Source organism: Astatotilapia calliptera, chromosome 6, assembly GCF_964374335.1.
Source record: "Astatotilapia calliptera chromosome 6, fAstCal68.1, whole genome shotgun sequence".
Lineage (NCBI taxonomy): Eukaryota > Metazoa > Chordata > Actinopteri > Cichliformes > Cichlidae > Astatotilapia > Astatotilapia calliptera.
This window is the reverse complement of record NC_137427.1, coordinates 28,561,203-28,586,033: the sequence shown is the minus strand read 5'-3', so window position 1 is coordinate 28,586,033 and position 24,831 is coordinate 28,561,203. Positions and strand designations below refer to the sequence as shown.

Genomic DNA, 24,831 nt, shown 5'->3' with positions numbered 1-24,831 from the left:
TTGAGAAGGGGGCAGGGAGTCCTGTGGGTGCTGGCTCTTTTAGCTCTTGCTTTGAGGATGATGGTCAGCTGCTGTTATGTAAGCCAAGTGGATTTCAAATGCATGGTTGGGCCACTCTCCTCTGCGGTGCATTATTTCTTTGTGCTCCACTAACCGGGTAGCCCACGCACACTATGCAACACGCATGCAAGTGCTGATGCATAGTAGCCTAAACTGTCCCGGCCTCTTACGCATTGCAGAATTCTTCCCACTGTGAAGGGCACAGTGAAGGGCACAATTTTCATTAGTTCACCTAAAAATTTGTTTGCAGACAGAACCTTATGAGCTTATACGTTTAACCGCCACTCATATCATTCAGACAATGCAGACAAAACTAAGCACTTGCTACATAACCTTGCCATATCATATCCATTGGATGCTTTTACAGGTAATGATGACTGTGTTCCACCGTGTGTGAAATCCCAGTTACCCAGGCAGATTTGTAGCAGAGCTGTCACACTGGCAAAAAAAAATATGAATAGAGGACAAACCAAACTACATCATTTACAGGCCAATGCAGTGTCCTGAAACAAACTGGTCATTTGAGAGGGTTAGAGGCTAAGACTGCAGCAAACAAAGTTACTGTTTAAAGCCATTTATAACTGTAACACATGATGGCCAAAGGAAAGAAGAAAACACCCCCAATAAACCAGAATTGTAGTAAAACGAGCATCGATAAGTACACTGAACACAGGGCTAATGCAAAAACGCCGTCAGTATCAGATTTTATTTTGCATATGAATAATTTCCAATATCCATGCATACAGTATAATGAGCACATAATGTGGTAGAGACAGAGAGAGAGCGAGAGATATTGTCTTTACTAAAGAATATATTCCACCTAATGTAATGGACGGTACTGTAGGTTACACTAACACAGCAGCAAGCCACACTGCTTGCACTCAGTTAGTGTTACAGTGTCACGAATGAGGTTATTAAAATTGGTTAACTCCATTTACAAACTTGCGAGTATCTTTTCAACCGAGATTTGTAGAAATCTTATTTTAGTGGCCTCATAAAATGTTCTTTTTGTTCTTTTGAAACCGGAACCTGATATATTGTGTATTTACATGGCATTTCATACAAAATAAATACTTATATATTTAATGATACATTTATATCATCATTGTAAACATGAAAACAAAACAGACATCATATATTGTTTTGTACTACAGGGACTGCAGAGTCAAACAAAAGTGCTTGATCAGAGACAAAGATGTTACGCACCCCTGTTCTTGCTGTGATTGTTCAGAGATCAGATAGCACCGTATGACTCCCGACAGAAGCTGTTTGTGGTTTATATTTGGTATTTTTCTTCCTCATACTCTCAGTATATTGGTTTTATGTCTCTGAGTTCTGTTTCAGACAGAGTCCACTTTGACCTGGTTGTTGTTGGTCATGAGCGGTGACGGTTTACTCTTGAGCCGCTCCCCTGCGTCATTCGAGCTGTCCTGGAAGAAGATGCGAGCCGTGCACACTGACACTACAATACGCTTGTACTCGCGCCGGAAGTTCTGGTTCAGCACGCCATACACAATGGCATTAAGGCAGCTGTTAAAGTAGGCCATGAAGTAGCTGGCCACGAACAACCACTCAGGGATGAGGGGAATCACAACCTCCGGTTTGATCGCTACAGCCAGTCCGATGAAGTTTAGCGGTGCCCAGCACACAGCAAAGAGCACAAACACCACAAACATGGTAACAAAGTTCCTAACGTCATGTGGCGTCAACTTGGGTCGATTGTCTGGCTTGACCCGTCTCCTTACCTGTATGACCAATATCCAAATGCGCAGGTAGCAGTAGGTGACAATCATGATGGGTAAAATGAAGTGGAAGAAGACCACGGCGATGGTGTACGCGGAGCTAGCCGACTGAACAAATGTGCAGGAATAAACCCGCGGGTCGTACTGAAGCGAGCCCACAAACAGGTTGGGCACGATGGCAACAACAGTCAGCGCCCAGATTAACAACACATAGCAGACAGAGTTTTTGTCGCTGTACAGTTTATCGTATTTGAGGCTGTGGCAGATATAACAGTATCGGTTGATGGCGATGCCGGTGATGTTGAAGATGGAGCCGATGACGCTGACACCCATGAGGAAGCCGCTGATTTGGCAGTGGACGTAACCCAGGTTCCAGCCATTGTGGAAGATGGAGGTGAGGACCAGAGGGTATGGGTAGATGGCCACCACAAGGTCTGCCACTGCCAGGCTCACCACAAAGATGTTCCCTATCGAAAACACAAACAGCAGAGACATGGATGACCAACTGAGAACAGACTCAACATTCAATTAAAGGAGACATGGAGTCATTATATCCAGAGACTGCCAAATGTTCCTCGCTTTAACATATTTAGTTTTCCCCACCTTTCTGGGAGTCTTGTGACTTATTATGAAGAAAGAAACGAGTACAGAACAAATATGACGGCATGAAAACCGCATCATTGATAAAGTATTGTTGATGTCACCCCTGTGGACTTTGGATTGGATCATTTAAGACATGGATAAAGCTCTGCTGCTAATTCCCATCTTTCCCCTGAGTCAGAATCTTTTAAATTGAGCAAGAACACAGAATTACAATTTGTATAAATATCACTGAGAAGATCTTCTATGTGATCATCTGACACAAGATGCAAGGCTCCTCATTTCTTACAGCATTAAAGGCAAAATCTGCCCAGTGGAAATGACAATCCTTTTGAAAATCTGAGCCCATTGCGTGTTGGCTATGATAGCTGGCCTTAATTAAAATAGATGTAATCAAATGTGCTAAAACAAAGAAGACCCCCCACTAACACAATACTTTAGAGACATCCATTTGTTTCTCTTGCAATTTTGTAACTTAAGCCAGAGGAAAAGTGCCTCAAGGCTGGATGTTGAGAGGGAATCCATCTGTAGTTTGGTATTGTATGTGTGCATATGCACATGTGCGCTTGTGTGAATGCATAAACACAGTAGTAGTTTCCCTCGATGATTTGGCATGTGTGAACATCAGCGTACATTCAGCTGTTACCTTTTGATGTTAGTGAATAATGAAAATAATGCATATTTCTAATTGTCAGGAAGGACTCTACAGTGCGCATGGAAGGTAAGCATGATCTAAAGTGGGGATTATAAAGATACAGTCTGCAGGAAACACCCAGCCACCAAAGGACCAAGTCTGTCCCACTGGATGACTTTGAGAATGTCAAAATTGCAAAGAATAGGGCATAATTTTGCATCAGGAAGAATTGAGGAAGTTGGTATGAATCGATGTTGCCATGAGAGTGGTTGTTTAAAATTGTATCATTCTATGTAGGCCCTGAACAGTTGATTGCACTGTAACTTAAGAAAACACCAGTAAAACACCTATGGTATGAATTTTAAAATCCTAGGTGACCTCCTTCTCGAGTACCGCATTCACGAGCTTGCCCACGCCGCCCGCCTGGTGAGGTGACAACAATATCAGTTTTTTACAGCTAAGGGGTGAAAAAACAGCAATGTGAATAAAACACAGCGGAAGGAGAAAAAAATAACATCTCCCAAAACACAACGGAAGTGTATTTTGGGAGACATTAACGTGACAGAACAGCTGTGAGAGGATTGCACAGGAAGACACACTTAAAACAAGGAGCATTCATCGCTTTTGTGAGGAAGAGAAAGATACTAGGTAATTATATGAATCACATGATTCATATAACACTGTAGATACATGTTTGCTATTAGCTATGCAGCTGTTATGTTGTGACTTGTGCAGCTGTTCCATCACGTTATTGTCTCCGTAAAAATACTTCCATCCTCTTTTGTGAAATCTTTCTCCTCATTCTGTTGAGCTGTATATCATTTCTATTGTGTTTTGTGTGCTTTTGAAGCATTTTTTTAATTGCTAGTGGTTCTTTTATAAGGTGAAGTGTATTTGACCTCTCAGGGCCACCTCATATATATCTTAGTTTCGGAGCATCTGTGGTTCCAGTGGTAGAGAGGGTCATCTATGAATCGAAATGTGATCCCCACTTCATACACAGAATTGTATTACCAGAGGCTGAAGGATGCTGGGCATGATACTGAACCCCAAGTTGCCCCTGATACATTCATCAGAGAGTGTGTGTGTCCACCTGGGTCTGGGTGCAGTTCCCCCTCCAGGGGCAAGGGTACCTAGACCCGGTTCGTAGAGTACGCTTGGGGAGTGTGATCGTGTGTACAGCGTCTCTTTATGTCTGTCTCCACCTTGGTTGAGTGTGGAGTAAGTGCATATGAGAGCATGAGGGTGGGAATGGATGTTTGTGTCTGTGTGTGCCTGTATGTCTGTGTCTATATGTCAGGTTGGGTGTCAGATGCCACCTCTCTGGGGACATCTCAGGCCCTCCAAGGTTTGGAGGCCTATCTCCACCCACCACCACTTCCCCTGCCAGTGGTGGACTCCCTCAGGTATCGGTGCGTTGGTGGTTCTTTGTGTCCGGGGATGGGCGTCCAGGTACACACCGGCTCACTCCTTGGCGGCCGCTTATCGGGGCCTGGAGCCTGGGGCTCGCTCGGGCCACTTCGGAGGTGGGGTGCCCCCGGCCTCTCGGCCTGGGGCTCGGTCACTCAGGCACGGCTGGTTGCCGGCGGAGCTCACGGGCACGTCACTGCAACTCCCCCTGGCTTCTGCTCCGCGGCTGCTGAGTGAGCCCTCATCTGGGACTCTCCTCAGCTCTTTCTGGGACAGTGGCGCGGCTGCCCCTCTGTTGGTCTTCCTTGGTCTCTTGTGTTCTGGGGGCCTCTGGATGTCTGGAGTTTTGATCTCCTCCATACCTGCTTCATGCCCTGGAGGACGGGGCTGTGGCCCCCCCACACCCTCTAGCAGATCATTACATGAAGGAACCTTTTAAAAAAAACAAGCGCGTCCATGCTCACAGGTGTACACACGGGTGATCACACCCACAAACTACACCCTTTTTGGCTCCTACCTCAAAGCACACTGTGTTCTGTTGATCTTATGTGCTGCACAATAATGTTTAATATTTAGTATTTACTGTCATATTCCCATATATCATTGTGATGTTGTTTATTCTATTACTCTTGTTCTCTTCTGCTTGTTTTCTTTTTTCTTTCTCAGCAGGTGATCCAGGTGATTGATATATGCTTTTTTTTTTCTGCCCGTTCTGTTGGTTTTTGTTTTTTTGCCCTTCTCCCCCGTCTCTCTTCTCAGCTGTTTCTCTTTCCCTCTTTCTTTCTCCCCTTCTTTCCCCCAGTCAAGTCTGTCCCGTATTCAAGTGAAAATAAAATAAACAATAAAAGGTGAATCAAATGGACCATTATGGCAAGGCTGGGATGGTCAATTTGGTAAAGTAAATCTGTTGGGCATCTTTCTTTGCCTTTAGACAACAATTCTGATGGCAAAAGAGCCAAACGGGACAGGCAAAAAAAGAAAAAAAAAAGAGTGTGTGTGTGAGAGACATATATAAAAAAAACGTATACAGATAAAATCGCTGTATGTGTGACTGGGGGAAAGAGAATTAATGCAAAGTGCTCTGAGTGCTCAAAATTAACTATAAAGTGCTACCAGCCCATTTCCTATTAGGAAAGTTGAATGGCAAGTCAGTACCGATGGCCTGTCATACCACACCAAAGTAAAGTCTTTAAACCCAGCAGTATTACAGTTTTTTACAGACGCTAGGACACATTTCTCAATACTTAAGTCACTTTTGCAAAACTCTTCACACATTTCTCCTAACTGACCCTCAGCCTGGCAAAGCAGTTCATTTCACATTCAAAATGCACTACAACTACCAAAACACTTCATTCAGGTCTCAAATGAACACATTCCTCCAGAACACTAGCAAAGGTTGACAGCCGACAAACACACTTTGTCACCCACAAAACAATGACCTAAAAAACACTAACAACATGTAGCATTACACAGTGTTTTCCTGTGTAAAACAAGGACACATCTCTGTTTATAATTTCAATATATGTTACTGGAATGAATCAGACATCATGTATTTATGTTTATGTATTTTTATTTTTTTGCACTAAGTAATCCCAAAATACAAGAATTTGTATACACACCATCCACTGATACACATACAATAGTAATGCTAATCTACTCGGTCTTCTCCATTTGGCCACAGGTTCTCATCCACATCACATCTTATGTCATCTAGGGTAATACACCTAGGAAAGAATCTTCTGGCATGCCAGAATTGAAGGAGTTGAAAAATTGAAGGAGTAACACCTGTGTAGATGTTCATCCACAATGAGAATCAGCTGTGGCTGGTTAAACTGCATTGTTAGATTTAAAATATGTTTCAATAAAATATTGCCGTTGGATTTTGCTGTCTTTTCAAGTTTTGCATTGTGTTATTGTTTTGACCATGAGTTTAACAGTTTTGAAAACAGTATGTAAGCACATGCAAAATGTCCTGTCCGTACAAAGCTTTTTGGCAGTTGTTGTGTCTGAGTGAGAAGATGATTCATGAAATTTGAGAGATGTGGTCATTGAATGCATTTTGAGCCAAGACAATGATAACTGGTCCTCAGTTTAGCCCACATAGACTTCTGTTGTGCTCACTGTGTGAGGAGTTCTGCAAACGTGACCTAAGTATTGAGACATGTGTCCTAGCGTCTGTAAAAAACTGTAAAAGGAAGGGAAACATTTGGAGGTGTATATGGCCCATGAACTAAAATAAGTTTGAAACCCCTGATCAGCAGACTGGGTAGTAATCAATGGGATGCAAATGCTTTCTTTGCCCCAGAAATGACGAGAAAATGATATACCCTGTTAAAGAGGGACACACTTTTGCAAAATGACAGCTGACAGAAAATTACTGTGATTCTCAGCCTCTTTCCAATGATGAGCAAAAGAGACAAAAGCATAAATATTTGATGACACCTTGCAGGAACACACTCACTTGTGTGTGCAGGCACACAGCTCTGGACTTTGGCTTGAACCCCCTGTGATGACGATGTTGGAGGACCCTAAGATCAAGCCACATGGCATTCTCCCTAGCTTTCACTCGTCTCAGTGGAATGTGTTCTGCTTATGAACATAGGACAAGCCCGGATTTGCAGATGTATTGACAGCTTGTCACAAATGATAAGACGGATTCTATGTCGCAGAGAAGCTAAGGTGCATCACATGTATCTCTGCAATCACTGCAGTGCGCAAAGCAATTAAATGTTTGCACAGACTTCTGTGCAGCCAGTTACAGACACAAACCTGTAAACCTGTAGACAGACCTGTCAGTCTCACCTAAGCATTAGAAGCACATTGGTGCTCAGTGGCACTGTTATCTCCGATAAACCATGCTATTCTACTGCCAGGAATCGCATGTGGCTATTAATTAAGTTTGTCCTTTTGTATGTCTCATTGGGCTGCCCTCTATACGGAATTAAATGCACCTGCTGTTGTCACAAGATCCCACGGCTGCAAGAGAGCTTTACTATATATGTACGTGTGTGATGCGCTTTTTGTTCATCTATCTTTGTGAGGACCTTGAGAAACAAAGTTTTTTTTCCTTTTTTTCCCCACAGGCACCTGTAGACTTTCGTGTAGTATTTTTCTGTACGACAACATGGGTGAGTATGGTGAACAATATACAAATAGTTCATGATTAAAACCCTCCACATTGTACATTTAAGTAATCAAAAAGTCCATAAGAGAAAATGTGTTTACCATTATTGGAACCAGGTTTAGCTAAAGGTCTGGTTAGACTGTTTTACAGAGTGACAAAGAGAGATGATCACAGTGATGGAATTAAATCCATCTGATTGTTTTTTTTGTTTTTTTTTAACAGTGACAACTAATTTGCTTCGTACACAGTTGTGAACAAACGGCCCCACAACATCTTCCCTGTTTACTTAGACTTGTATTACCTGAGTTTTGACCTGTTCAACGAGTAAAAGAAGTATTTTGAACCAATTTCATGGTAACACAAGCAACTTTTTTTGTTGAGAAGTTGCCACAAAAAAGTACAAATAAATAGCTATCACAAATACAAGCAGTTGCCAGAGTTTTGGCACAAGTAGCTAAAATTATTGAAGTCTAATTCACCTAAAAATTGATTTATAGAAATGTAGAATTAATCACGTAATGTTTTATAGAGTCCAGATTTGTATTATTATTAAACTTTATTGTGTTATATTGTCCAGTGTATCTATTGTTTTGTCTCTTTCATATGGTTCAACAGCATTTCACATTTCACTTCATCCACTAAACCAATAAAAAAAAGGTTATGCAAAACAAACAGCACTTTAGTGGCATTTTTTATATGTTTGTCACACTTAATGGTTTCAGATCATCAAACAAAAATATGAGACAAAGATAACAGAAGTAAACACAAAACCCAGTTTCTAAATGAAAGTGTTTATTACTAAGGGGGAAAAATCCAAACCTTCATGGCCCTATCTGAAAGAAATGGTTTCTTCTTTACACTTAACACATCCAGCACTCACTATTATTATCAATAGTCATGTTAATGTCCAATATTCACCCTCCCTTTAGCCATGTTTCAGCCTCCACCCACTCCTCAGGGAAATATGTGCCTTTTTAGCAGCTTAATGCTTCATAGTGCTCACCAGCTGGCAGCTAACTTTGTCTGTCTACCTCTCAGTGCCGGACAGGATAGCATGCAAATACCACAGAGTGTTAAATTGAACATAATCAGAACAGAAAGATAAAAAAAACAGAGAGAGATTGTAATTTTGTAGGTTGGCTAAAAAGTGACCCCTTTCACTTTTTTAAAAAACAGAACAAAAAACAAAACACTTGATCAGTTCCTATTTATTCCACTGAGTACAGCCTTGAAGTACAAACACATGAATGTGTGTCACAGCTAGCACTGTGTGTGTGTGTGTGTGTGTGTGTGTGTGTGTGTGTGTGTGTGTGTGTGTGTGTGTGTGTGTGTGTGTGTGTGTGGAAAAGGGTGCAGTTAGTAAAACTGTGTGTACTACCAAATGAAAACATGTTTCCACGTTCAGAGAAAGTGTAAAGACAACGTGCTAACCGTCAACTTTAGTGGCCTCCCCCTCTCTTCTACAGCTACTCTTTACTGTAACAACCCTGTTACAGGGTTTTAAAGTCAAGTCACTCAGTATTAACAGCCTTGACCTTGACAAGGTGAAATGCTTACAGGCAGGTGGCTCTTTTGGCTGTTGGACTCTCTCACTCACTGACTCTGTCACTGTGACTAGTCCTGTGATTGACGCATCACTCTGAGTTTTCATTTGGCTCGAGGAGAGATATGGCCTGGTGCAGTGTCCCTTTTCCATTTCTGCAATCCCACACTTTAAACCAGTTTCTATTAGGACTTAGGCAGAAGTGAAGCCCATCTGAGCATTTTTTTTTTTTTGCCAATGTAGCTTGCAATGAATTTTGGCACAGTCTGCTAAACTGAGAAGATACACAGTTCATTTAATGTCAGCTTGACTTTTCCCACATGTTACGGTGTCGCAGCATAATCTCAGAAGCGAATATGGTGATTTTTGAACTGATCCCCAGACATGGCATACCATCTAAATTACTTTTTCAATAATCTAAGTCAATGCTAATTTTCGTAGTAATGACTCTCTTACCCTGAAACATCTGAATTTGGATTTTATCCAGTTGTTCTGAGCAGTTAGTTTAGTTCAGACAGGCTGAATGCAAAGTGTCTCTGAGCAGCTATACCAAGGTCTTTCTACATATTTTCCAAAGGGATTGAAGAGCTGGATTCTACTGGGTCATACAAGGGCGGTCACTTTTTTCTCCTGAAGCCATTGCAGTGATATGAAAGATCTACCCTCCTATCAGCTCAAATTATCCATCCTAGTTAACGTTATTAATTCAAACAGGCCTAAAACCTTAGACTCATTATAACCATGTACTAATCAGCATGTGATTGTTTACCCTAATCAGCTACTAGATCATTACAGTGGGTCCTAGCAGACAATGATGAACTCTCTGGCAGACACCAACATAAACTCTGGCCAAGTCAGAGGGAAGACCAATTACACGGTTATTGCCCATAATTGGGCATTAGCACTGAATTAAGTCTAAGCCAAGAACTCATCAACTTTTAATCAACTGGACTTTTTCATAAGCATCGTTTCTCTTGAGTGAGTTGACTCTGTGTACCGTCTGCTAGCGAACAGCACAACATAAGGCTTCATATTTGGGTGCTTGTAGACGCTTTGTAAAATTCAAATTAAAAGTTTTATAGAATAGAACATCGAAAACATATCAGTTGTTTAAACTGGGCTAAATGTTTTCAGTTTGTGAAAGTTCTGGACTGCAGGCAGGCCAGTTCAGCACCTGGACCCGTCTGCTATGAAGCCATGTTATTGTAATTTCATGTCATGTAATTTCAGACTTCTTCTGCTGGCCTTAGTCTTTGCCTCAGTCTTTCTGAAATGAGCTTTGGCCCAGAAGAAATGGTTGGGTTTCTGGATCATGTTCATAAAAGAGCTTTAACCAGCATTTGAGGATGGCTCAGCGAACTGTGTTCACAGACATCGATTTCTGGAAGTGTTCCTGAGCTCATGCAGTGATTTTCATTACAGAGTTATGTCTGTTTGTAATGCAGTGCTGCCTGAGGCCCTGAACATCACAGTCGTTCACTATTGATTAGAGATGGCACGATACCACTTTTTTATGTCCGATACCGATACCGATATCATAAATTTGGATATCTGCCGATACCGATATGAATCCGATATAGTGTTTTTTAATCAACAAAACTGTTTTTTAAAATATCTTGCTGCATTTTGCAAGTCTGCAAGTTCATACTCAAGTTTAAAACAACAACTACACTAAAGCTATTCTGTTATACCTGTATACAAAAAAAATATTTCATAGTTCAGCAATACTGATCAATCTAATAAACTTAGACCTACACCATCCTCCCTATTCTGGTATTTTAAAGAGTACTTAGCGTAAATATTAAGCAACCTAACTAATAGGGTTCCAACTCCCAGCAACAACAAAAATAAATAAATAAAAAATAGGGAACCACCCCTCACACTCCACCTCATGATGCTTAATCAACGTAATCAACCTTAATTTGATGCAGTGTGAAAAAAAAATGCACAGAAATCAATTATTTTTCAAGAAATATTAAATAGATTCAACATCTTTCTTCAACAAAATTGCAGACTGCACAGATGGTACCTTCCCAAATGAAAATGTACTATAGCTTACTAGGGTATATATATTAGACTTAATAGTCACTATATACAGTAATTGACTTCTATTCATTTTACATCAAATTAAAACTTTGGGTGTCAGATAATTATTTATTAAAAGCTAGACATTTTAAATGAGAATAAGAAAGAAAAGTATGTCTTTGTGCCCCCTTTTCCCAGTTAATGCCCTATCGGCCCCCCTGGCTAAACTTTGCTAGATCCGCCCCTGCACAGTTACCAGCCGTCAGCTACGTAGAAAAAGATCCTCGAGTAGAAAGTAATATTAAATAAATTGTAACAACAGCTTATCAAGCTTAAACGTGCTGCTGTTGTCCAGCCGCTGGTTAGCTCTTTCTGGCGCAAAGTGGGCCAAAAACAAACAAGAGAGACTCACGACAGAAAAGCCGATCAGCTGATCATTTAAGCAGTTTCACGATTGAAGTAGCAGCCGGAGAGCGAGAGGCAGTCGCTCGTTAAGCTTAACGTGGGAATGCTTTACAAACATTCAGAGATGGACTTACACACGTGCTTTACTTTTCTCGGGGATAACTTTGTCGGAGATGAAATGCCAGGTTGCTAGCGAAGCTCCAAATGCTATCCAGACCACCGACAGGTCCTGCATGCCACAGCTGCTCTATCACGTGATGCATACTGCTCCGACGTTCTGAGGCGAGTTACGGCGTGTTGCAAGTTTTGTGAGGTGCTTTCGTGATATTTAATGGATCGGATTACATTTTTTATTTTTCTCCGATATCCGATCCAGTAATTTAGGTCAGTATCGGACCGATACCGATACGTAATATCGGATCGGTCCATCTCTACTATTGATTTGTGGCCTGGTAGGTTGCACACAGAGATTTCTCCAGACTATCCAGATGTATGTAGATGATGAGAAATTCAAAGTTTCATAACTGTACGCTGTGGGAAAATGTTCTGAAACTTTTTCACAATTTGTAGGGTTTTTTTTGTTTTCAAAACTTTACTTCTGAGAAACTTTGCCTCTCCAAGAGGCTGTTTTTATAGCCAGTGAAGTGACTGACCTGTTGCCAGTGAACCTAATTAGCTGTGAAATGTTCCTCCAGCTGTTTATTTGTAGTAGCAGTTACTTTACCAGCCTGTTGCAATGTTTTTGAGATTTGTTGCAGCCAACTAATTCAAAATGCAAATAGTCTTAATGAAACAGTAAAAATCCCAGTTTAAACACTAGATGTTTTCTACAATTTATTTTCAATTAAATATCTGTTTAAGAAAATTGTGTTTTTATTTACATTTTATACACATTTTTTTATTGGGGTGTTATTCAGAGTGCGGGGGCCTGTTTTCAGCATCAAAACTGCTTTGTTCCAATAGAGCACTGTGTTACCTAAGGCATGTTTGTTATATAAAAAGGCTTACTGATCATTAGAATACCCTTTTACCATTATGCTAGAAAGCTAAAAAGGGTTATGCAAATGAAAGAAGCAATAAATTTGGCTGTCTTAATAATAATAATACAAAAAACAGCAGCTCTTTTTCTCTCTGTTTGGAGTTTGTTAATTTGCCCATTTTTATCTTCAACTACAAGAAAAACATTTTAGTATTCAACAAAGACAGCAATTAATAACAGACCAAAAGAAGAATTACCTTTAGCTCTATGGTAACATGATGGGAGAAGACTGCATTTTGTTATTTAAAGTGACATTTCTCTCCAGATTTTTTTTCTCTGGCCTGAAGTCTTATTTATCTAAATTGTTTAGGTAGGAGCTGCTCAGCATTGAAGACATCAGTCGCAGAGATGTCTGCCTTTTTCCAGATCCAGAAGTTTTTCGAGAAAATCACGAGCAATGTCATTCATATATTCAGAAATCACGATCAAGTTACTATAAAAATAAAACAAAATCCACAAACCTTGTTTTGAGTAACTCTGTGTAGTAAGTATTTCATTTCTAAGCAGTAAAGGACCTTCAGCTGAGCTGTAATGTTAGCTACATAGCTGTCATAAAAAACTCACTAAAACAATCTCGATGGAGAAATAGCTTTAGACCTACAAAATCAGGACTCCGCGTAAGAAGAAAAATGTGTAATTTTAATTTGGAGGTGAGGTTCCACTTTAAACATGTCATGCACTACTGCCATAGATAGTTATGTGCTTCTTTGTCATAGATACTACAGCCATGGTCACAACAAGCCATGTCCCAGTTACAGATTTTGCTATAGAGTGCAGCGACTTTACTCCCATAAGAGCCTCCTTATAAAATAATGTGTATGTGCTGAAGGTCAGCAGCAGGGGGAGTCGGTCTGAATATGCAAGCTGTATATTATGTGTCACTCTGTCCAAACTGCACAACCAAACCAGGCATTTCGTCAACTGATGTTGTGACTGAGGTCAGAATAAATGAGCTGAGAATCATAACTTATTTGTTAATGTATCATGTAAGTATAGAAATATATTTTATGTAAACAACATATAAATGTGTATATAAACACATCTTGCACTTTGAATTTCAATTATAAATGACTGTATTTTCACACAAAGCTTTTTTATTTGTATAACAAAGTTGTTTTTCCTGACCAACAAACACACAAAAGATTTCAATCTCACAAAAGTGCGAAAACAGGAATGGCAGTTCCTGAGAACACGGGGCAGCACAGTGTATGATGTATTTTTATTTGGCTGAAAACTGAGTCCGGTTTAGTGCAGCCTCACTTAGTTCTTAATAATGTGCATCTCCCAGCAGACAAACTTAATACTTCTGTAGTAGAAATAAAAAGCAATTATGAAACAGTGGCAAAGGGGGTAATAAACTCTTCACTTCACACTCGGTGACCACAGAATCTCCACAATGATACAAAAGCTTATTTGTAGTGTTACATAAATACATCTTGCCACATTGAGATTTTTAAGAATGAAAAAGGCTCCATTATCCATTTGTGCAACAATATAACTAACACAGCAGCCAAAATGGTATGAGATAAGTACCGTGGTTATCTGAAAGTATAACAGCACAAATACCTATTTGACTTGCAGAGTCAGATTAGTATGTGGACTGCAGCACTGTGTAGATTACAACAGGGTGTTACAGGTGGTTAGCTCAGAGTTATTCAAAAAATGTTAAATGAAAAAAAAAAAGGCTTGTCTAGATATCTACAAATCAGACACTGCATTAAAACACACACAGGCAGGGACAGTATCCAAAGGAATCCAACTCATATTGAGACTCATATGATACATGCATCCCGACTTGTAACAATAAAGCAAATCAATTATCTCATATTTACAAATTGTTAATGACATCAAGAAAACACCTTACATGTTACAGGTCAGTGGGAAATTAGAGCGCGTTACAACTATAGATGATGACACTTGGACATCGCAACACTAGGATGTTTGTTTTGGCTGTTACAGGGGGGTTGGGAGCCAGCCATGAAAATAATTTGACTGGAAAGTAAAAATGAGGTTCTCCAGGGCTCCTCCAAGGACAAGCATTGTTAAAAATATGGGTAATAACAATTGCTGAAGAAAATGCAGTGTGGTTAGGGACCATAGCCACATGTCCTGGAACTGCAAACATTATAAAAGTGCAAACTTTACCATATATATGTGCTATATTTTACATGTTTTATTTATGATTGCAAGAAAAACTGATTACCATTAACTGGGTGAAACCTAACTCTCCTACAATAGCTCAGTGGTTACAAAAGTTAAACATGTCGAAAAGATGGACATGACTGCCATCCCATATCTTAAACTGCCTCTGTTTATAATAGGATGGACACCTGCTATGATCTACCTGGATAAAGACGTAGTTTGATGTATTTTGCAAACATCTGTAACAACAGGTTTGTTAGTTCATCTGGCATCTTAGTTTCTGTCCTCTCTTTGTTTGCTCTTTTCTCCTTTTTTGCCCCTTTTTGCTTTGTATTGTTAAAAATGCCTTCTTCTGTTACTAGCAATTAAGTTCAGTAAAAAAGAAGAACAATGCATTCGAGCGCTTCTCTGATCTCTTGATGATTAAAAAACCTGAAGTGAAGTCCGGGTGATGTTAGATTGGCTGGTTGCCATTTTTTAAAGAAATGCAGCTGACAAAAACAATCGACATTTATAAGAATATAAATGAGAGGTCAAAGAAAAAAATTGTGCCATCATCCTTTAGTCTACTTTAGGTAATACTGTGTGAAGAACGTATTCGTACAATAAATACACGTGAGGGTGTTGAAGTAAGGTGACACAGTGGTGGGGTGGTGGGACTGTTGGCTCACAGCTTGTCTGTGGAGTTTGCATGTTCTTCAATTCAAAGTATCCCAAACACTTTACTTACTTTTAGCACAACTATGGAATATGGTACAATGCAAATTAACGAGAAGGCATTCTGTAACCTGTAGTGAAATAGCCAATCCCAATACTGGATTGCTAGCTCTTATATAAAGATGATAACTAGATGAAAGAAAGGATCCCATGTGTTCTAGTGTGTGTGTTAGCTTAAAACTTCTTGCATCTGTCACTATGACAGGGTAAAAAAAGAAATGGATTATCATGGTACTCTGTCCTGGCAGATTTAGAGTGGCAGCTCCTGGTTTTGCTCGCAGAAATGTGACAAAATGCACACAAAAACAACAACAACTTTGATGTTGGAAAATTACTTGAATTGCATTAAAAATAACGCAAGAGAAAAAGATGTTGAAAAAAAACTGTAGAAACAGAGAAGAGATGGAGGCACTCCTCTAAAGAAGCAGAGTAATTATGTCCCAGGGTCACTATTGCATTTGTGAATATTGTATTTATGAATGAAGCCGCTGACAGCCGTGAATGATGAGACTCGCAGCCGTTTTAATCCCCTCGCATCTTTTACGATGCTATTTCAAGACTCTAGGATTGGTTCAGAAAAACAAAAAAGCAAAGCGCATTAATAATAAAATATATAAGACAAAACAGTCAGTAGTGTATCAGTTGTCTTCTCCTTTGCTGTGATAAAGTATTTGCTTTCAGCTGCTGTGAGAAAAGTAGGAAAAAAGAAGCCCTTTTGACAAGGTTTTTAGGTAGAAGAGGTTTATTCCTACCCTGGTGTGGCAAAGGAAAGAAGGGATTTGCAAAGTGACCTCAAGTGCCCTCTCTGCTAAAGGAGTACCAAACAGAAAGAGCAGAGTGGAAAGCAGCGTGATGCACTGCCAACCTGATTTCTGTTTTGCATCCAGCACCAGCGCTGTTTTTACAAAGCAGTAGCCTGAGGATTATTTTTAAATGTCAGAATAAAAGTGTTAATCACTGCAGTTAACACTGACACACAGGCAGTGCAAGTTCAAAAATTTCCTCAATGACCATGGCAACACATTTTTCCTTGGTTTTATCAGACTGTTTTTAATTCAAGGTTATTTCCTGACTCACGGCATTCAAGAATGTTTATCTTAGCTTTCCCACAGGGTAGGAAATTCCTCAGCGATATTCTCGAGTAAGTAGACAATGTCCTTTGTCCAGGAAAAATTTAAAACAGCAGACCTTTCTTCCTCTCTCGACAGCAACACATAATACATGTCAATGTTTTTTGTCTTTTGCGTTTTTTTAAGGAATGATCGATGAGTTCCCTTTCTCCCGTGGCACAATTAGGATGTCCGGTGGGTCTCAGTGGTGCGATGCGGCTTAAGTGACACTTTAGCAACATCTCAGATCTAGGGAGAACTGCCCAATCAACTCAAAACCTCAAACATCTAACTAAGCAGTCTCAATCTCAAATTGCTGGGCCTCTTTCCCACAGCGACCACTACAATTTTGAGGCTCATGTGTTGTGAAAATACCTGTCTGCCACACTTACTTTCCCTGTTCAGGGAGCAGAGATGACAAAACACCACGGGTGGTGTCACACTGGATGTCAGCCAGGGCCCCACAGCTGGTGGCCTGACACAGCCTGACAGGTCCAGTCACGTCTTCCAGATAAAGCCTCCAAGACAAGTTGTCCAATGTCATGTTGTCAATCTGATTACATAGTCTTCATGTGTCATGAACTAGTGGCAAATCCAGAATATAAAAAAATTAACCTGTTTGCCAGACTGGGCATGAAAATGAACTAAATTTGCAACACTTGTATCTGTGTGAACCAACATGCTGTCATCTTTAGTCACAGATGTGCTAGTATTTATTATTCCACAACTATGATCTTGATGAATATCAGGTCACTATGAACAAGATACTGTACTTGGAAAACCCCCTAGGAGTTGTAGGTTGGGTGGACCATGTGGCCACAGCTCTTGTAGCTTCTGGTGCTGCTAATATTTACAGTAGTCCAGCTGCTCCCTAGTGAGCAAGACCTTTAGCTACAACATATCTGCATTTGGTTGACTTTTCATCCCACGATTCCAAAAAGAAAACAAAGTAGGGCAATATTAGAGTAGCCTACAGAAGATCATTTTTCAGACACTTCCAGTGTGACTAAAATCTCTTTGAACTTGCAGTAATACAAATTTAAGCTCGGTGACATCTCGATTGCTACATTTCTTATAAATTCAGGTAGTGTCATGTAGTGAGGGGCGAGTGACAGGCAAGAAGTGGACCTCGAAACGTCCCAAATCTCATCCTTCTCAAACTATACATGTTGTATAGCTATTGGCATAAAGAGATCGGTCAGAGGAAGAATGACTAAAGACTCAACAACATGAAAGCGAGCAGCGATGGAAACAATGTGCTTACAGTGATCATTGTAAAAGTGAATAAAAGCATGTGTCTGCCAAAGGTTACGAGAAAATGGCTTCATTTGGCGCTGTTGTGCTGTTGGCTAGACAAGATAAACCAACCTATTGTTGATCTTTGTCACAAGAATATAAATATGTCACATGAAAGGAAAGCTGAAACAAAGAAATAAAAAAATACAAAGAAAAAAGTCTATTTTAGCCTGTATCTCGTGCCTGTCTTTGCTTTTACTCATTAAAAACTCTATAAGTGTCACGGACCCGGCTCTGGAGGACTCGGGGGTCCGTGACCAGTTTTGACTGTTGTTATTGTTGTTAGTATTATTATTATTTGGTGATGTGTGTTTTCTCCACAATGCTGTGTTAGTCTGTGTCCCACTCGTATGTATAGGCAGGGTGTGGGTGTATACGTGTGTATGTCTGCGGGTGTGGCTGGAGGATGGAGCACAGCCACCTGCAGGCCTGATAGGTGTGGCCCTGCGAAGGACTGGCCACACCTGAAGTTCCTGCCACACCTGTTGGTGATCAGGGCTCGTCGGGGGAGCTACTTAGGAGAGTGTTGGAGCTCCCACCGGCGCGGGATCATTGAGTTATCGTACCAAGTTAGTGTGTCAGCATATGTCTGTGTTGTTCGTATATGCCCGCCGAGGGTTAGTGTTAACGGCTGCTTCTGTATTGTCCTGCAGGTGAAACGAGGGACCAGAAGGGCAGCACGCACAGGGTGTGCAGTAACACAACAGCGGGGAGCACGAGCACAGACGTCGGAGGGAAGCACGCACACGGGGTTCGAGGGAACAACGGGGAGTTATTGTGTTTACAGCTTTCCACTGTAAATAAAGAGCACTGTTTGCATCGCAGAGTCTGCGTTTTGGGTCCTCCTTTCCCCACATCCCCACGGTCTGCCAGCCAGACCGTGACAGAATGATCCCGCCAACCACCATGGACCCAGCAAACTCAGGAGTTGCCACGGAGGAGAGATGGCTCACGCAGCTATAGGATTACTGCCGGAGCGTAATTCAGGCTGTAGACCCACACAAGAGACATATACAGGTAGTGTTCTTTGACAATTATCTCTCATCCACTACCTTCACCACGAACATTCTGGACATTAACAAACTTAGGCACCTGGTCGCTAGTTTAAGGGAGAGCTCGAGTTTCGAACTATTTGGCTTGGGTGGTCCGAGCACGGACAGTTCGGCTGCTCTCCTAGAGACTCTTGCCGCTTGGTTTTTCACGCGTCGGCGGAGGGCTTTCCCGTCGATGCTCGCGGCACAATCGTTTGATCCGCCATTACAGAAGGCATGCCGCACTCTCCACCGCCATTCCATTACGCCTCAACCTACTCCTGCGGTTTCAGCCCGGTCAGCTGGCAACGGACCGACAGCACTCATTACCGCAGTGAGTAAACCAGACTATATTGTTTCAATAATAAACCCTGTCATTGACAATCAAAACACAGATGAACAGCGGATTTCCATGCACGCGGCCCCGCCTTCACGGAGGAGAAGGCGTCCTCGCAAGCAGCGTTCAACCACATCCACACTCACTCCTGTGCTGGTCGAAGACTCAGGACCAGCGGCTCTGGACGCCACAGTGAGTAAAATGGACTCTGCCGGTGTTATGAATTCCCTTCCTGTAAACACGAAAATAGAAACTGTTTGCTATACCTCCAAAGACTCAGAAAATGTTCCCTCTGAGACTGTAAGCTGGGAGCTGGGGAGTTCCGAGCATACAGACCCAAATGACTTTTTGACTCAGTCTGACCGTATGGAGACGGAGGTTCTCCCCAGGGCTTCCCCAGAGGCCAAACTGGAGGTCTCAGTTGCCTCTGGACCCCTGGAATTTGTTGAGCCAGCTGTAGCATTTTCATCCTCTCCACCCTTCATAATAGCCATCTCACCCTCACCTCAGCCTGCTGCCCAGCTGGTAGCTCAGTCTTTAGTCCAGTCAGCCTCTCACCTTCATCCTCAGTTGGAGGTCGATATGCCGGCTGGACCACCTCTGCCATCATTTCACCCATCTGTCCCTGCATCGCTGTCCAGTCTACCGGGAGTAGCTGCCACACCATCGTCGCCTCCGCCCTCTGCAGCCATTTCTTTACCAGAGTTCCGTCCGACTGCAGCAACCACAGTACTCTCGGCTTTGCTGTCCGCATCACCTACTCTACCTTCACCTTCCCCACCTGCGGACACCGCGTCACCATCTTCGCCTCCGGATCATCCATCTGTGGCTGAAGCGCAGCGGGAGGTGCCCGCACGGCCAGCCGTGGAGCCCAGCGAGCCGGAGGAGGAGCAGCTCAGCGTGCCGGAGGAGCTAGGCGAGCCGGAGGAGCCCGCACCGCCAGCTGCGGAGCCCTGTGAGCCGGAGCTGGAGCAGCTCAGCGAACCGGAGATAGGCGAGCGGGAGGAGCTCAGCGAGCCTGTGGAGCCCGCGCTGCCACCGGAGGAGCTCGGAGGTCCGGAGAGACCCGCTCAGCCTGAACTGGAGGTCAGCGAGTCAGATGGACCGTCACGTCTAGCGCGCCCTCCACGCCAGCTACGCCCAGCGCGTCTGCGTCAGCGACCGGCGCGTCCTCGACCGGCATGTCATCGGCCATGTACCACACCTCGCTGTTGTTCACCGGAGCTGCGCTGCCGCCGTCGGACCTGGGGCAGGCCGCCTGGGGAGCAGCGCCGCCGCCGTCGGACCTGGGGCAGGCCGCCTGGGGAGCAGCGCCGCCGCCGTCGGACCCGGGGCAGGCCGCCGGAGGAGCAGCAGCGCCGCTACCGCCACTGGATCCCGGGCAGGCCGCCTGGGGAGCAGCGCCGCCGCTACTGGGCCCGGGGCTCGCCACCGGAGGGGCAGCAGTGCCGCCGCCACTGGAGCAGTGGCAGGCCCCCAGAACTGTTTTGCTGCTGCTACCGGACCCGTGGCCGTCTGCTGGAGCTGCAACAGCGCCGCCGCTACTGGACCCAGGCCCCGCCACCGGAGGGACAGCAGTGCCGCCGCCACTGGAGTAGTGGCAGGCCCCCAGAACTGTTTTGCTGCTGCTGCCGGACCCGTGGCCGTCCGCCGGAGCTGCAACGTTGCCGCCATTGGACTCGAGGTAGGCCCCCTGAACTCTTTTTGTAATGATGGGCCGCCTGAGACTGTTTTGTGGCGTTTTTCCTTTTTTGCTCCGTTGCAGGGGGTGCGGTCGGACTTTGGAACTGTGACCTTGGGGGGGTTGTTTCTTTTGTGGTTTTTGGTTCTGGCCCTCCGTCCTGGACCTGCCGCCGCCCGCCCTGGGTTTTCGGGGTCGTCGGGAGCCGACCCTTAGAGGGGGGGTACTGTCACGGACCCGGCTCTGGAGGACTCGGGGGTCCGTGACCAGTTTTGACTGTTGTTATTGTTGTTAGTATTATTATTATTTGGTGATGTGTGTTTTCTCCACAATGCTGTGTTAGTCTGTGTCCCACTCGTATGTATAGGCAGGGTGTGGGTGTATACGTGTGTATGTCTGCGGGTGTGGCTGGAGGATGGAGCACAGCCACCTGCAGGCCTGATAGGTGTGGCCCTGCGAAGGACTGGCCACACCTGAAGTTCCTGCCACACCTGTTGGTGATCAGGGCTCGTCGGGGGAGCTACTTAGGAGAGTGTTGGAGCTCCCACCGGCGCGGGATCATTGAGTTATCGTACCAAGTTAGTGTGTCAGCATATGTCTGTGTTGTTCGTATATGCCCGCCGAGGGTTAGTGTTAACGGCTGCTTCTGTATTGTCCTGCAGGTGAAACGAGGGACCAGAAGGGCAGCACGCACAGGGTGTGCAGTAACACAACAGCGGGGAGCACGAGCACAGACGTCGGAGGGAAGCACGCACACGGGGTTCGAGGGAACAACGGGGAGTTATTGTGTATACAGCTTTCCACTGTAAATAAAGAGCACTGTTTGCATCGCAGAGTCTGCGTTTTGGGTCCTCCTTTCCCCACATCCCCACGGTCTGCCAGCCAGACCGTGACAATAAGAGCAACTTTCAAAAGTGGTTTTATCAATACAGCTGCTTCCCAGGATGGCCAGCCTTAGTCACTTACCGAGCTGATAATCTCGCAGGACATATGCACATACTTTTAGTGTGATTCACAGACGTGCAAAACACTCTTAAACAAACAAGGGAGATGTCAGAGGTCAAAACCTGACTACATCCAACTGTTACTTTTTCTTGTCTCATATCAGACATTCAGAATTCAGAAAAATGTAGCTCATTTTGGCTGATCCTTTATTCACAACAGCAGGTAGTCGAGCATATTTTATTTGGCAGATTTTTTTAAGCAACTCTCAAGGGATTCATGTCTCCCCCACAGGGGAGTGCTTTGCTTGTGGGGGCAAATGTATAGCCCACAAGACTATAAAGCTCAAGTTAAATATAAATAATATTCACAACGGTGTAAGGCAAAGAGTGGTTTTGTCTAACGTCATACTCATATTTAACATCAGCCATCTGCTACGATCTCACAAGGAACTCCATACACAAAAACAATAACTGCACGAACAGACCCACAACTTCTGCTTAAGGCATAGACAGAAAAATGACAAGAATTCATTCCTGTTATTGTTCTCAAAAATGATGCCGCGATGAAGATATAAGCCCCACTGCATGCCTTTTAAAGTCCTTAACATCCAGGTATGGCCTCAGGTGCAATGAGCATTAGCCAGAGTATTAGTTTAAACCCTTTGTGTCCTGCTGTGGGAGGCACACTCGCAACTGCATGCTGGACCCATTCAAATGAATGTGTATTTGCTGATCGGCGGTAATTGATATTTATGGGACACATAACACTGTGACTTTAATTAGCAAAACGGCAACTTTGTTATTCATGTGGAGAAGCTGAAATCGCTTTCTCCACTGGTGGAAAATGCTCACATCAAGGAGCGTGCTGTGGTTTGAAAAGAAAGAGTGAAGGAAGAGACTGAACAGTTAATAGTCATGTATTTTCACAGTTATAAGAAACATCAAAGCCAAACTTCAGTGAGTATTACATGTATGTAAGTCATCCATATGACTTATTACTGTTGTTTTATTCTCTTCCTCCATGTGTGTATTTGCAGTCATTTGTATTATTACTGTCTGAAAGCAAGACAGCAGGTTTGGGACATGAGTCTTATCTATTTTCTTGTCATTGTGCTGATTAATGATGCGCAGCATTCTCTACCTGTAATCAATCCTTCTCTCTCCCAGCTCTGTTGCCCTCTGTGCCAGCTAAGCTGGATCAAGTCACACAAACTTACCAGGAAAACGACAGGAAATCCAGAGTTTTGAGTTTTAAAATAAAAGACCAAAAGACACTGCATTGTCAAATTCAGAGGCAATGTCAGCATTGACTTCTTAACTGACAATAGGACGAATATTTACCTCTGCAAGCCTTTATACATCCTAGGGGAGCTTTATCTGAGAGGAGAGAAATGAGAGGCAGCTAAGCAAAGTTTCTACAACTCTGGAACACATGCAGAAACAAAAGGGAATGAGGCGCCAACACATCAGTAGGATGGAATAGAATAAAATAACACCAGCAGTGGAGAGTTCAAAGACCTTGAAAGAACTACAGCTTAAAAAGTTTAAAAGAGGCCAGAGAAGCTGAGGAACTAGAAGCACCTAAATCAGGTATCATTACTGACTGTCAGACTGCTACCTCCAAAGCAATCTTCTAATTCTTAAGCATGTGGAAAATTTTTCTATGTTATGAATCAGAAAGAAATAATAAAAGCTTTAGAGGAAAGGCAGCTAGCTAAGTTAAATATTAATGATAAAAGGTATTTGGCTGTCATTGTTTAGTGGTTATATTACATCAGTAAATGTGTTATTTAACTTAGTTTTGATAATATACTATAATAACTGATATTAAGGGTAAGACACCAGTCTTTGGAACTGATGTGTCAGAATAAGACCTAGATAATTAATACTTTAGATGAATGAATGGCATGTGTGCAACGAACTTTCAGGTCTTGACCTGATGTCACTTTGGGAAATCAGAATGACAAACATGAGTTAAGCTAAACAAAGCTGAATTTGCCAAAATTGCTTTTACAGCCGCTATCCGATGGATAGACAGATCCAGGCATCCCCTCATCCTTTGGGGCGTTTTAATCTAAATATGAGCTCATTGTGGTATTTTTCACCTGGAAAGTAGGCGTAAAAGACCTTGAGAAATGTCTCATTGATATCAGATCACAAGAGCCTAATTTTGATGGAAATTCACAGCATCAGGTCCGTGTTATGACTTAAATGGGCAGATTCTCTCGCTTGCGTACGTGTTTTATTTTGACAGCTGGGACCAGAGGCTCTGCCTGAAATACTTGCTAGTTTGACACGAGCCCCTATAAAGAAAAAGAAGAAAAAAAGAAAGGAAAAAAAAAGGGAAAAAAAAGAAGTGGACCTCGAATGCAGGACTCAATAGACAGAAATTAAACTCAAAACTATTTAGCTTTGTTGCTGGCACAAAATGCAACGAAAACAAACTTCAAAACAGAGCATAGAAGGAACTAGCTGACCAACTACTGATTGACAATTAGCTGGATAGACAGAAGTCATACACACAATGAAGTAAAAAATGCAACACCGAACAGAGGGAGATGCAGACAATATGTACACAAGAAGTTGATTAAGAGAAGTGGAAACACATGGGCACACAGCTGAACTAAATCATAACTAATGTGAATGGGCAAGCAGAAATGTACATTACACACATAAAACACAAGACTATCAAAATAAAACAGCAAATAACACACACACACACACACACACACACACACACACACACACACCGAGGTTCACACGTGAACTTGGCATTGGGACTGGGGCTAAACAGACATGGAGACTTGACAGTCTGGGGAAACAAAGGGATGAAACTCAAGGAGATGAACATGGAAACAGGAAGGGAGAAAACAACAGGACAGGACAACAAACATACTCATGGAGACAGAACACAGACAGACCAGACAGACATGGGACATGACTGGGGAGGAAGGAGGTAAACAAACACGGGGAAACTAATGGCAGGATACCG

The 24,831-nt window shown here is 42.8% G+C and overlaps 2 protein-coding genes across 4 annotated transcripts in view; one reads left to right on the top strand and one right to left on the bottom strand.

Annotated features, from left to right (window-relative positions):
• Positions 1–747: 747 nt before the first annotated feature.
• The window catches only part of mtnr1aa (melatonin receptor 1A a), a 47,879-nt gene continuing 23,795 nt past the window's right edge, over positions 748–24,831 (bottom strand). For both annotated transcript variants that reach the window (XM_026171470.2, XM_080303046.1), the window contains one exon: positions 748–2,269. In XM_026171470.2, the coding sequence (XP_026027255.1) occupies positions 1,401–2,269 (869 nt within the window). In that variant the 3' untranslated portion in view covers positions 748–1,400. The remainder of the gene's footprint in view (positions 2,270–24,831) is intronic.
• Positions 17,883–21,674, top strand: LOC145429478 (uncharacterized). 2 transcript variants are annotated; one of them, XR_013909726.1, is made up of 3 exons: positions 17,883–18,415; positions 18,500–21,473; positions 21,558–21,674. XR_013909726.1 is itself a non-coding variant. In XM_080303045.1 (2 exons), the coding sequence occupies exon 2, from the start codon at positions 19,074–19,076 to the stop codon at positions 20,922–20,924; it is 1,851 nt and encodes a 616-aa protein (XP_080159171.1). In that variant the 5' UTR covers positions 17,883–18,415; positions 18,500–19,073; the 3' UTR covers positions 20,925–21,533. The 2 variants fall into 2 exon arrangements, 1 of the variants encoding a protein (XP_080159171.1); XM_080303045.1 differs by lacking the exon at positions 21,558–21,674 and having other exon boundaries at positions 18,500–21,533.

What these genes read in the sequence shown, in the direction of transcription:
- LOC145429478 (XM_080303045.1), top strand. Translation starts at nt 19,074, where the DNA reads ATGCTCGCGGCACAATCGTTTGATCCGCCATTACAGAAGGCATGCCGC.